The sequence below is a fragment of the Sylvia atricapilla genome, chromosome 17 (assembly GCF_009819655.1).
Source record: "Sylvia atricapilla isolate bSylAtr1 chromosome 17, bSylAtr1.pri, whole genome shotgun sequence".
Lineage (NCBI taxonomy): Eukaryota > Metazoa > Chordata > Aves > Passeriformes > Sylviidae > Sylvia > Sylvia atricapilla.
In genome coordinates, this window is record NC_089156.1 from 6618287 (window position 1) to 6632685 (window position 14399).

The window sequence follows — 14399 nt, forward strand, 5'->3', positions numbered from 1 at the left end:
CTACAGAAAACTGCTGCTGCAAAAGCCAAAGAATATTTGAGATACCTGATGTAACAAAAAGATAACCAATGGCACATGTATTCTTTCCAGGCATGGTTTATTGAAAACACACCAAATTGTTATCCTACATACCTGGTTTCTAACAAGCATTCTACTTGTCTGCATTATGGAAAGATCCTATCATAATAGTAATACATTCCGTCACGGTAACATTTGTTCTATGAAAAGCATAATCCACCTTTTTTTTTCCTCTCCATACTTGTAAAATCAAACCATTCTAAGTGTTTCAGTTTATAGTACAGTGTAAATACAATGCAAAATCCCACCAGTCTAAACTACAGAGAGAATGTTGAGCAGTATTACAGAAAACACATTGTTGATTTTTTTTTAATTCTCCTACCATGAAAATTTTAAGGCACGTGATAGTTACAAACACATTAGCTACTAATTACCAGTAAGCTTCTTAGTCTAGTTATGTTTTTTTCTGAACAGTAAGAACCAGATTGGCAGGCCTTGTAGTATCTGCACTATCTTCCTCCTCACCTTGGACTTCAGATCATTCTACCCTGATGTCGAACTTAAGACAGAAAAAAAGGCTCATAATATCTTCCCCATAAATGCACTAAATTAGTTACTTTATCAGTAAATCAGAGAATTTCTCTGTCAAAGATAAGGAAACACCAGATTTTAGGGGCATCATAACAAAGAAATTTTGCAAGAAACTACACCTATATAAACACCTTTGAAAACTCCACCCCATGAGCACAAACCTGCTGGCTGAAGGTATTGGCACACTGTAGGTTTCACTGAGCCAGCAGTCGCTCAGCAGAGGAGTCTATAACCACTCTGTATGTGCCCATTTGGCTTCTGAAGCTTTGCTTACTCGAGGGTTTGACATGTGCACCTCTCTCACAGGTAGCTGAGCCTATGCTCAACCTTAAGGCAGGTAACAGAAGGTAACTCACCACCTTCAGACTCATGGAGCTGCTCCAGGAGTGAAAACTGCTTTGCCTAGCACAAGGCTTTCCTGCTAGAAAGCATTACTGAAACTGCTCCCCAGAGCTGGCACCAACTTAGGAAACTGCTGTAACAGACATGCCACGCCTGGCTTTCTTCATGTGTCCCTGACAGCAAGTCACTTCCTAGTCCCCAGGTTAGTCCTTTTTGGGGCATCTTGGCAACAGAGATCAGATTTGCTTCCCTGGTAGGAGCACAGTCAGAACCACAAGGTCTGAGCATGTGGAAGCAGATCTGGGATAGGCAGCAGTTATGCCAGAACAGAAGACACTGAAGATCAGGACCTACAGCTGCCCAAGCTGTTCCCTAGGGAACACTGCAAGCTGACAACACACCTTCAGTTGCATTTATGGCTATATTGCTACTTAAATCCACGACAGAACCAAAATGTCCTACAGCCTTGCCTTTTTGCTCTCCTTGGATTCTGCAGACACACTGACGGACCTGGGGAGCACAACTGCTCGCACATTCACTTGATGCTTCTCCAGGGGAGTTGGCACACAGTATTTTTTCAACTTGCACAGCTCAGTGAAGTGCTTGGGAGATATGCGAGCCACCTTCCTGGCAAGAAGGTTCTACAGTAATCACATACTGAAAGAAGTCTCCCTTTCCCCTGTGTTATCTCAGCCCTGACTGGGCCATCAAATTTCCTCCTCCTCTTTAGCAGGAGTCTTGCAACACCATCACTTGCTTCCACAACCATCCCTCCCACTACAATTTCTGCAGGTAGAAATCTCTTCTACTCCAGCCCCTGACAGGCAGATTCCCTCCTGTTTTCATAGTTGAGTCAACAGGAAGAGGTAATGTACCTGAGCCCTAAAAAGCACTGCCTGCCTTTTAGCAGGAGACTCTAAACCCTACTGCAGCATTAGTCACACACACTGCCGCTTTCCCTTCTTTACGTACAGTCCCTGCTGCCAAAATACAACAATTATGGGTTCATCCACCCACATCCCAGAACAGCTCAGACAGCCAGTCACACTTGTGCCAACAAGGGGAGAGGTGTGGGCAGGGGTGGGCACACATCCCACCAGTGAGCTCCTGGCCATAGACAAAAAGGACATTAAATCACCAGACCTGGTTCAAAGTATCCTGCTTTGGAGACCTCAGCAGGTGGGCTGATAATACAAGGTGATAGTCTCACATACAAGTCAACCCCCAACCTGTTTTCTTTCCTCACCATCCAAACAACAGTTTGTTGAGAAGAAAAAACCCCACAGTGATGTTGAGGATGGGTTATTGCTACATACTTGGGAATTAGTTGTCAATGTAAGGCATGGGAAGGGTGGGGGTTTGATGTGTGATTCCCAGGGGAAGCCTTGGCCCATCAACTTGGTATCCAACTTCTTGACACAGCATCCTCTGATCTTCCGCAGCAATAAACCATGGTGTCAGCTCACAACTCTGCTGGCTGCCCTTAACACCCCCAGGAAAACAAAGAACAGTTTGCTACAATGACCTGGGCAGCCACTGCCATCTGACCTGACAGGGACAGTTCAGGGTGCAGTGTAGATACCAAAAAGACTTGTGGGAGAAGTCAGACTGGGTCTGAATCTGCTTCTCAAATATCCTTAGTGTTTTTAGCCCGTTAACAACAGAGATCAAAATAGACTCCAACCCAGATTCTGAGTGTCTCTGTAGTGTCCCACTAAAAGCCATGGGATATCTAGGATTTGAAGTCATGACTCTAAGTGGCCCCAGTCACTTCACTTGCCCCTCCCTGCAGTTTTCTCTGTTAATTTCTCGCTGGCTTTGAAATATCTGCACAGTAACTAAACCACAAAGTCTTAGCAGAGACTCCTTTCAACAGTCAGGTCTTTATTTAAGTGAACTTTTTCTCAGACTCCTTTGGTAAATATATGGTTTGAAGTAGATCAGGGACAGTCTGACAGCACGGCCCTTCTCTTACACTGTTCTAGTCAGCTACAAAGCAGGTTCCATTGCTAATTACTGAACGTTTTTAAAAAAATCCTTTCATATACAAAAAGAATACACCAAGTACATAACCAAAAGTGATATAAAACTCTTCTGTGTAGCTTGGTTAAAAGGGTCTCCGCGTATTGGCAGAACAAGTATGAAAAGAGCACCATTGATATAATATACAGTCAACGATGTATCTGGTTTCATTGCCACACTTTATGTCTACACAGAGAGACACTGCCCCGACAGAGATAGTCACAGGTGCCTCTCTTTGCTTCCCTTGATCCGCTGAGCATCTTTGGCCCAATAGGACTCTCATGCAGGTGAAAAAACAATCTTTGCTATGTAGATTTGCTCCAAGCAACTTCACCTTCCCCAGGATCCAGAATGACACTGCAACGTATGTGGAAGATGAGGGTCAAAAAGGGAGGGTGCGAAGCAGCACACGTATCATCCAAATCACTGACAGCTTCTGGCATCAGTCTTTTTCCCTGAATCAACAAATGCTTCCCTCTCCTGCAAACTACTTTACATGGTTTTGTTAACCTATTCTCTGCACAACAATATATATATATAGATATATAGACTTTTTATTTATTTATATATATGTACTCATGTCAAATTTTTAATATACTCAAGAAGATACAAAGCTCTTGGTACTTGCTTTTTTTTAAAGTTTTTTAAATTTTTTCTTTTTTTACAAAAAATGTAATGGTTACTATTACAGTAATATTTTGGGGGAGGTGAGATTGTTGGATACTTCCCCTGTTTAGTTACAAAAGGAACGGCAGGCACTGAAAACCGTTAATGATGTTTGCTAGACTCAAAAATGTGCTTTCCAGTCACACCGCTTTTAGGAGCTTGTTTAAAACTAAATGTGGCAATCAAAGAACAGTGGCAACCGAGTAAAATCAGCAAAAGTCCTCTCATGCTGCAACTGAGACATCTGCTTCCTATTCTCATCTCCTGCCCTCCCTTGACCAATGCCTGGAGAAAATCAGTGATGTGAAATCGTTTAGTTCCCGGCATTTTCTGACACCACATTTGCAGAGTATGTTCTCTTGAGGTAAACATTCCCCTACAGAAGGCAGGCCTTGGCATCCTGGAGGAAAGCTGCTGCACACGGGTGATTTTCACGCCAAATGAAATATGCAATCTCAAAACAAAAAGCAAAGGAACACAGAAACCATGACAATGAATTTAAAATGCCAAACCAGTTCCCTTTGTGGCATTTTTCATCAGGATCTACAGCCCAAAGCAAACATGGATTCAACACTGAAAAATTTACCATCAAATGTAAGTGACAGACCCATCTCAAATTTATAGCGTGTTCAAAATAAGACATCCTACAAAAAAGCTCCTATTTCCTTCAATGTCTTAACAGTTATGGCAAAAGTAGTTTATCATCATCAATGCAACAATGATAACATTTAACGTGTAAAAGCTCCTTATTGCAATCTTTGAGAACATGAAAATAAAAAGCCAGCCAACTCCGTTTCCCAGCACAGATTTTTGAACCAGGGACACTGAAATCTTCCATAAACTGCTTTTCAATATGTGGAAATAAAAACAGAGACATTACAGAATTCAAAAGGCAGAAGTATTGTACACCAGATTATGATAATATAGCACTGTGATTGATATAGCTTACTCTAAAAGCAGATTATACAGCTTGCATCAATTTTGTCATCCACTCTCCAGTTCATTTAACTAGCATTTAATAGTTTTTGTTCTTCATTTTCTCCCTTCATTGAAATCCAATAAACCCACTCAACATTCCTGCACTTTCCGTGGGAATAATAAAGAAAACCTACACATTTTTCAGAAAGCCTTCAAAAACGTTAAGAGTCACAGTTCAAAAGAAATCCCCCCAAACAAAAACCAAAACAATGAGCCCCAAACCAGAAAAGTGCTATTCTCCTCGTGGCTACACCTACGGTATCATTTCAAATATCCTGCAGTTCCTCTCTTGCTGTGAAGCTGCCTCATGACTTGCACTTCTCCAGCTTGGCACCATCCACATGTAAGAGTCACCTAAGAACGCAGCCAGCTACATGGAAGCTTGGATTCTCTTTTCTTGCTTTTCTTCTTGCAGGAGTGGGAGGGAGGGAGGGGGAGGCGGTGTCTGTTCCTGGTGGGAATGGCAGGGAGTTAAGCAGCAGAGTGTCTCGCTGTAAGGCATCGTGCTCCGCTCGGCGAGGGCACTCGGGTGGGTTCGCTCCCCACGGCCTCCTGGGACCTGCAGCCCTCCCAGGCTGAATGGCAGTGGTGACTGATGAGATCCTCTGGCTCGATTCAATGTTGGTTTCTCCCCCTCAATTAAAAAAAATGTGGTTGGACTTTAGCCCTGCAAAATAAAGTCAGAACTGATTAATACCAGTCATTAGCATGGCCTTGGTGATCTCCATCACCTCATGGTAGGACAGTGACTGGGTGACTGGAAATGCCAACCTATGCCAATACATGGGTTCCTCGAAGGGCGTATCTGGGAGAATATGAGCACAGACTTCATTTTTCCGTGTCAGGACCCCACCTGTAGGGCTTCACTGCTCAGAACAGAGTGCAGGAGGCACCAGAGGCACCTTGATGCCAGCCCTGTGCCTGAGCCACCACGGCTGATCTCGCAGCGCTGAGCGGCCGAGAGAGGCCAGTGGTGCCATGGCCTGCTCCATGACAGCACCTCACAATGCTGAAAGCCTCCTCTGGGCAGGTGCTTCTCACCCGGAACAGAAACAATCTGGTAACACCTCGCATTTCTACTACACTGAAAGGAAGGAGAGGAAAAAATAACCAACACCACCACCCAAAAACATACAGGAGTTTTCTCTCCCACTAATGGAAGGGAGAATGTAGAATTATGGGGGTTGATGACAGTTCATGGTTTGGAATTTGGGCCTTTAAAGTCTCTTGCCCACTCTGTTGGGGATGTTTCTCAGTGCCTTCATGACAGTCACAAGAATTTTCCTTTAGTCATAGCCAGGGGCACACCACCTGCTGTTCCAAACATAGCCTCCTCTGACGGAGTGCCAGAAGGTATCACTGGGGTAACTGGAGCAAGACAGCAGGACACAGATTAGCAGTGGCAGGAGCAAAGAAAGGCCAGTGACTTTACCGAGGAACTTGGCACGTGGCAAAGGCAGACAACTAGAACACAACAAAAAGGCACCTTTCCTTAGTGACACACACACACAAAAAAAAAAAAGAAAAAAAAAAAGAAAACGCAAAGTGGGAGTTGTGGGTCACCGTTTACTGTGTAACCAATATCATCTCTCCTTGCAAAGTAACTTGTGTACAGTCAGCAGCTTTCCTGCTGTAATTCGTGGGAACCTTAGGGGACATCCAAAAATAGTCAAGGATATGTTTTTTCTTAAGTCTCAGGCTAATCCTTATAATGAGCATTGAGGGAGAAAAATGGTTGGAAGCAGGAACACACTACTCAAATTCATTCCCATGGCCCAACAGCAGAAATATTTCACATTTCAGCTGACAACTAATCATTCACAATATTAATTTTCTGCCTGGTTATTTGACAGGTTATTTTTAATCAAACAGTGGTGTTTGATTGCATTTCATTAAAGATACACTGAATAATATAAACACCACTTTTTTTCTTCCAAAGGCACTTTGATGTATCTGTAAGTTAGCAGTTAGATTTGAAGAGATTCCGCAGCTATACAGATCATGCACAAGAGAAAGTTATTCACTAGCCCCAATTACCATTAAAAGGACCTACCATGCATGCAAATTAGACCCAGGAGTCAACAGGCTGGGGTTTAATGTCACGGGCATCCACCAGATTCACCGAAGCCCTGTTACTCCTGTTAATGTTTTTCCTATTTGTGTCATTCTGCAGCACAGGGTGAGGAGTTAAAGCAAAACAGAGCGGATTAATCAAACAAAACCACCAAACAAGTCAGCTTAAAGTAGCACAAGGGAAAATTAGTCATAGAGAAAGAAACAAGATCGGCAAAGGCACAGTACTGACAAAAGCATCTGCAACAGTCAAGAGGTCACACTTCCCTGGATTTCCAGCCTTCCTCGAGCTTTCACACAGCTCACAAGCTACAACACCCACAGCCACGTTTCTGTTTGGCAGCACAGGGAGCAGCAGGTGCTCAGCTCTGCCCAGGTGAGGGCAGGGCTGTGCACACCTCTGCTGTGTACAGCAGCCTGGATTCAGGCTTGGTGCTCAGAATCAAGAGTCAGCACAGGCTGTGGGTCACACACTGTTGGGGTGAAATGCTTTCTCCTCTTTCTCATAACAGCAAAGCAGCCACTTGCTGAACTCTGGTTGTACTTCAGTCATCCACTGGAGTTAGGGCTGCTTGATGTGATTTTGAAGGTTGCATTGGACCACTTTAATGAATTTTGAGTGGAAAAAATACTAAGTACTTGTTAATTTTCCTACTTTATCCTATTTTCCTTAAAAAGACATTTTTTGCCAAGCTCTTATTGATCACCATTTTATGTAACTTACTGCATCCATTCCTGCTGCCGTCCTTGCAAAATGTACTAGAATTGTGATGAAGGAACTAGGAAGTTTATTAGATTGATACTGGCTCAAGCAGGACCATCTCTTGCCAACTGGAGAAGGGGAACACATTGTAAGACTTCAGTAATCAGCTTAAAAAATTTTCAGGCAGATTGAAGTCACCCTCCAGGGTGTTCCTTCAAGGAAAGGCAGAACACAGCAGGAAATGCCTGACCAGGCAAGTTAAAACAGGCAGGCTTGGTGCAGTAGGACAACTTCCCAGTTTACCATCTATGGAAGTATTTTTCTCCAAATCCCGTTTTTTATTTCCCTGTTCGATGATGGGTTTGCCTTTCAACTGACTGAAGTTCAACTGTTTCTACTCAACATGAATCACCTGGATTTTCCAGTATTATCAGCAATGTGGTGAAGGTTATGAAGGGCAGCCTTCTGCAGACTACCAACAGTGTCTTTTATCACTGACTCTTATTTCAATGAATCCCAATTTTCCTTCTCGAAATTACTCCCCCAGGGGAAAACCCAAGCTTGTTTTAAGGCCAGGGAGAACTGGTGGCCACAGCATTAACAGGCTTTTTACTCTGAAAAAGTACAGAAGTGCAAGAGAAATTACCCAGAGCCTACTGAGTCACATTTGCACACAGCCCATAATACAAAAAGCCTTGTAAAGTAATAATTATGTTTAATTAGAAAGTAGTCTACATTTGTATTTAGAAGGCACACACATAACTGTGCATGTCTCCTCTTCTCTCTCCATCTCCCTGGCCCACGGCCATGGTCCACCATCAGGACTGTGAATGAGTGTTGCAGAAATGAGTACTATTCACCACACTGCTGGACATGGACACACAGGATCACACCCATTTCTCATGGTGAAGACAATAAAGCAGCATGACAATCTGAAGAGACTTGTCAGAACAAAGTCTGAGCACAGTTACACAGCTCAGGACCAGGGAATGCTGCCTGGACAAAGGTGACAGAACAAACACTTTGTATTTTTACAACCTCATCCATTTACAAGAGTACAGCAAATACCTGCATTTGCTCCTGCACTGGAAAACAACATTTTGTTTTTATTTCTAGTTAGCCAAGTGCTAAATTACAAAATAATGCTTTTAATGTGAAATAAAAAAAGGTCCTTTATAGCCCCCTGATGAGTGACTACCCTGTGTTTCTGGCTGAGAACACTCCATTCCCTTCTTCCCAAGGCACTAACTAGCACTCGGCAGTAAGAGGGGGCTCACTTTTAAAGGTTCCTTCTCGGAGGCATCTCCTGCATTATCACTGGTCTTGTACTTGCGCTCCTTGTCCCGGTGGTCGATGGTAGAATATCCATCTGAGGAGAAAACACAGCAGTCAGGCATGAGGCACAAACAACGGCAGAAAACAGAGCTGATGCAAGCAGAACTCTTCAGCAAAGGAAAACGAACCACCACAGGCCAAAGACGCCGGCAGACTGCTTCTCACGTGCTCCAGCTCTGAAATTTCATTTTTACCAGCTAAAAACAAACAGAGAAGCCTTCTTTTTATAGCACTGCCAGATGCTGGCACTCATTAGCAAGCAGCACTGTTTTTATCCCAGCCTGCTGCACTTTTTAGTGTGCCCAAGGAAAGCAGCAAGTTGTCATCTCATGCCCTGTGGCTAATGAGCTCCAAATTCAGCCCAAATCCTGTGTTCCTTGCTTAGCAGCCTGATTAATTGGCTGTGTTCATTCTCTGAATGCTCTGCAGCCTGTTCCCACTTTTCCCGAGCCTAACTACTAGCAGGACATGACAATAATTTGGAAGAGTCCCCATCAGAGCACTGAGAAAAAGGGCTTGTCGAGTTGGAAGAAATCTCAACACAAACCCTGCTATGCTTGGGCTGTCTTTCATTACGAAGGAGGACCTGTTGGTGTCTTTTCTCCTGACAACTAAGGAAGAGCATGAAATCGTGATGAACACAAGGAAGAAAACTGAGAGAGGGTTTTATAAAGAAATGGCTGCAATTATTTCAGAACCTTTGCTTTCAGACGTTGTCAGACAATGTAAAACTTAATTTATTTTTGTGATGCATCAAATCTCCCTTGTTATCAGTGACAAATAGATCCTTGCCTGCTCTGCTTTGACAGCACTGTAATCTGGACTAAACGACACTCAAATTTATACCTCCTCATAGGCTTTTGTTTTCCACTATGTAACTGAGGAATCATTAATATTTTCTTGTCCTGACAAACTGCATTTTTACAAGACTATAAAAAAGTTTACATAAACTATCAAAATGCCCCACTCTCTGTTTATTACTGGCCTGTAATAGCCTATTAAGGAAAAGTGAGTGATGTGTTCATGGGCCTCTCGTGGCACTGTTTGCCCGTATGACAACTGCACACAGAGCCAGGTCAGACTGAGAAGAGTTGCCGTGCTCTGTGTGCCTCAAACCCAAGTGCACACAGACCTGCAGACAAGCCCCTGAGGCAGGATGCATTTTTGACATCAGAGGCAATAAGAGATGCTTAAACCATGCTGACCAAAATTAACTGAAGAATTCTGGAATTATACATGTAGTTCACAGACCATAAAGCATTATTTGCTACACAGCACTTAACTTAAGATTACTTTTTGACAATTAAGATGACTGATATTCTTAACTATTCCTTTCGAACAAAGAAAAAAAACCAGCTGCACCCAGCTACCCAGCCAGCACTTGTGGAGAATGCACGACTGATAATTCTCTCTCAAATGACAGGCATGAACACTGCTAGCAGGCTGTGTTCTTATCTACAGATTCATCATTCATTTAGGACAAAACACTTCACAAAAGTATATATTAAGTGATGGAAAAACAGAAAATCAAACTTAGAGCAACTGGGTGGTAGCTTTTTACAATCTCATGGTAACTGTACTCACAAGGACATAATGGATCACTTGGCACTTTTTTAGTGCCACCATGGGTGATCCACAAACACTTCTAAAAGGAACTGCCAAGACACAATGGGAATCTTTAAACTACCTCCAGAGAGCAACAGCCACTAAGTGAAGGATGGCAGCTGTGCTATTTCCCAGGGAGCAAGATCATTAGTAGACTAATTTTCTATTAGTAATAATAAATATAAAAAAATACTTATTATTTTTATAATAAAAAAAGAAAAAACCAAATCAGATCTTTGATACTACAAAGAAATTAAAACCCCCATACGTAGCCAGGACACATCAGCAAGAGGAAAATCCCACTTTTGTACCGACAGTAATTTGACAACAAAGAACACTCAAGAACTTTGCTCTTTGTATCTAAATTCCAATACATTTTGCATTTCATCCTGCAGGCCCTGCACGGGCAGGTCACGTGTCCAAAATCCACACACTGTGCTATGCCTCTGTCAAGATAAGCAGCAGGAGAGATAGGAAGTTTATGATTTGATCAAATGAAATGAGAAATTTCTTGGAAGAGGCTGCATCAGAGAAGTAATACCTCACTGCCCCCAGAACCATGGCTTTGCAAGTTAGTTAGAAATACTGCTTCTCCCATGGTTCAGATTAATTTGAAGAAGCTATCAAAATTAATTAATTAATTGCTCTGTGGCATAAGATCTACACACATCTTGCTTCTCCAAGTGTAAGTACATCATTTTGACTTAATACAATCCCTTGTACAGACAAAAGTTACACTGGTCAAGAGAGGAATGTCCCATCCTTGGCTTGTTTCCTTCTCTCTCAGCTTCCTGCTTGTTATGGTCTCTATTGCTTCTCTATCTCCCACTCACTCTACAGCACATTTTAATGTCATCACAAATTACAGGACCAAATACATGCCAGTCAGTGTCAGTCCATCTCTGCCCTCACACGGCTCTCAACTTAAAAAAGATCTAACCTCTAGCCCCATCAGAGAGGAGGAGGAGAAAGGAAAAGTGATGCCTGAAGATGAGCATGGAGGACAGTGGCATCTGAACTGTCTCTGGTCTGAACAATTTGGCCTCCCAAGTGCTCCTGAGTGACTGCAGGTTAACTGAGGCTCACACAGAGTTCTGGAGGACTTGGCACAGGCTGGAGATCACTATTCTGCTGTGGGCAGGGCCTCAGGCACACAGTGAGCACAGCACTGCTGCTCTCCAGCCTGCCTGGAGCTGGGAACGCCTGACAGACCTGAGCATCCCACGGGAACCCAGAACACGGCTTTTCTTTATCTCCCTGCACATCCACACCCCACCCAGGCTGTTCCACTGCCCCAGACAGCAGGGCTCTGACTGCTCTAGTACTGACAGCTGATGGGCAACATACTTCTGCCTCCCTAACCACTGAGAGCGAAGTGATTCCCTCTGTTGAGAAGGATCGCCCCCACAGCATTTGCAAAGAAACTGAGACAGCACCAGTAATTTTCGTTTTGTGATCTTGAAGCCAATGGGGGTTAACAGGAAAGGTCCAGGCACCAGGACAGCCTAAACACTGGTGAGAGGAGCCCACAGAGGAGGGGCAGACAGGTGGGGATGTTCTGGAACCATCAGTCCTGTATATACACTGCAGGGGCTGGAAGGTACAGTTCATTCTGGAGTGGAAAAAGAACAAAAAACTCCAAAACACAACAGTCCACAATGAAGTTAAAATCCGAAAATATAGTCTAGAGCATCCTTCTCATGTTAGGATGCCTGTAAGACAAAAAAACCACACAGCATTTGGAAGAACCTGAAGCAAAGAGATGAAATGTTCTTATTCCGGTTCCATTGAATTAAGGATAGTAAACTGGATCAATTAAGTTAGTCACTTTTCAGTTGACCTCTGAAATAGGACAAAGTTATAGTCATACTGGAAGTAAAAGGCACTGAAGAACCGGGATCAGGAAATCTTGACAGATCTCATCTTCTAAAGGTGATAAAAGGACTGGAGAACAGCATGGCCCAGAGAATCTGTCTGGTGCTGTAAATTTGCATTTTGTTTTGTACTCAGGGCTGCACCAGTAATTCCTGAGAGCGTAAGGCAGCAATTACTACAGAGACTATAAACAATCAGCACTGCCCATTCCATGGCACCTGCCAGCACACAGCTACTCCTGCCAGGCAATCCTCTCTGAAGAGATTTTCCTCCATTGTGAGAACAAATGTTTCAGTGTTCCCTAAGGCAAAATACATACGGACAGTTCATTCATGGCAGGTGGCGTCTCATTTTTCCAAGAATACAAAAGGTAATATATAGCTGTTATTTTACTTTCTGAACATTCTTGGCTTTTTCTTGGCTCTAACTTGCTATTTTATTCAGCCACAATCACTAATAGCGGTGTACCAAACTGTTTGATCTGGAGGCATTCATATAGGAGCATTTAAATAAAAAACATCATCTGGAAGAGGTAAAGCAAATTCTCAAGAGACCACACAGCACCTTTATCTACCTTGGTAAAGAAAAAAACCCTCTAGAAGTTTAACAGTACAGAGCTTATCAGTCTCAAAGCACATGACTGACAGTGACTCTTCTCAGTCTGTAGGAAAAGAGTCTCAGGCTTGTTTAGATGCAGGTAAAAGGAAAGTAGAGCCATGAATATCACACACACAAACCTATTTTTGGTTTTACCTACAAAACTAAAGGCAGAACATATTTAAACACAAGAAGTAAATTGAAGGAAATTTTCAACTTTTTTTTTTTTTCTGACACTTCCAGATCTGTAACAGGGAATGCAGCTGCCTCAGGGACCAAAGCAGAATGAAAGCTGGGTCACTGTACCTCCAATATATGCATTAAGTAGTGGAGAAATTGGTGTGTACACTCTACATGTATACAAAGAAAAAAAAAGATGACGACCAATCTTTTGTGAGGTAATGTTCTGTTTTTAAATGTCAGCTTTATCCATCTGAAATAATATCTCCTGGAGAAACAGTTGAACTTTCCTGTGAGTGACAGTGTGCTCTATTGGAACAGACAGAGTCTGATCTATAACTGAATTTACCTGGGCCAAGTTCATCCATAGGTATCATATCACGACTCCCAGACTTCTCATTATCTAGAAAACAGAAGCATTGGAACAACTTGAGGTATATTTGCTTTTCTTAAAACCTTGTAGTTTTGAACTAGTCACAGAACCAGAGAGGTCCACAAAGTACTGAATCCAGAGATTACAGTAAAAAAAAAGAATCCTGAACTATTCAACTGTTATCTATTCAGAAAGGGAAGTCTGAGTTGAATTCTCCAGAGAGCAGATATAATCTATGTATTTCCTGCTTTGGCACTGTTACGCAGGACTTTCTCCCTCCAACAGAAACCACAGTTCTGCTTTGGACTACCTACCACAATTAACAAGCTTCTCTTTGGTCTCTTCAGAAAAAAAAGAGGAAGAAAATAAGTAAGAGTGCAGCTTCTCATGGCACACAAGCCAATCCAGCAGCCTGCTGAGTCAACAGAAAACTAATCCACAAAGAAAGTAAGTTCCTTGTCACATCAGCAAGCTGACCCAAATCATCCTCTGTGTGCTTCATGTGCCAGGTTTGATCAAAGACAGGGAAGGTGGAAACAGGGCAGTGTGGGGCTGTTGTTTCTGCAGTAACCTGCAGTTAAAGCAGAGAAAGTGCATAAGGCAAATCCTGCTCTTAGCAACCAGAGCCAGGCTCAGAGAGACAGGAATCGTGGTGAAATCAAAGCTGGTCTACACTGGTGTGGGTGTGACTGTGCATCATGAAAAAGCACAGACAGGATTAGCTGGAGCCTGAATAAACTCATCTCCAATAAAAAACCCCTGCATGGTAGAGGAAGAGGCTGTGCCAAAATGGGCACGTTTATTTAAAAAAGGGAAAGACTCCAATACAGAGTAGGGGGTAAGGTCAACCCCAGGTGCAGGAAGATTTAACTGGTAACACTACATTCAAGTTGAGAAAACAGTATCAGTAGTGTACACTTTGTAAGGGAAGAAATTCTATCCATCTCCAGGTAATACGGAGTGATTATTTTGAGACTGTGGGGTAATAATCACACATGAATAATGCATTTTTACCCCCTTGTGCTGTAATGCAGTCAGAGC

The 14399-nt window shown here is 42.9% G+C and overlaps 2 protein-coding genes across 8 annotated transcripts in view; one reads left to right on the forward strand and one right to left on the reverse strand.

Moving 5' to 3' along the window:
- The window catches only part of TANGO2 (transport and golgi organization 2 homolog), a 423798-nt gene that overhangs the window by 141408 nt on the left and 267991 nt on the right, over window positions 1–14399 (forward strand). The window lies entirely within an intron of this gene.
- ARVCF (ARVCF delta catenin family member) overlaps window positions 81–14399 on the reverse strand; it is a 251817-nt gene continuing 237498 nt past the window's right edge. For 6 of the 7 annotated variants that reach the window (XM_066331417.1, XM_066331418.1, XM_066331416.1 and 3 more), the window contains 4 exons: window positions 13335–13388; window positions 8671–8762; window positions 6671–6784; window positions 81–5284 (listed from right to left, as the gene is read on the reverse strand). In XM_066331417.1, coding sequence (XP_066187514.1) covers window positions 6683–6784; window positions 8671–8762; window positions 13335–13388 — 248 coding nt within the window. In that variant the 3' untranslated portion in view covers window positions 81–5284; window positions 6671–6682. The remainder of the gene's footprint in view (window positions 5285–6670; window positions 6785–8670; window positions 8763–13334; window positions 13389–14399) is intronic. The other variant, XM_066331420.1, reaches the window with a different exon arrangement.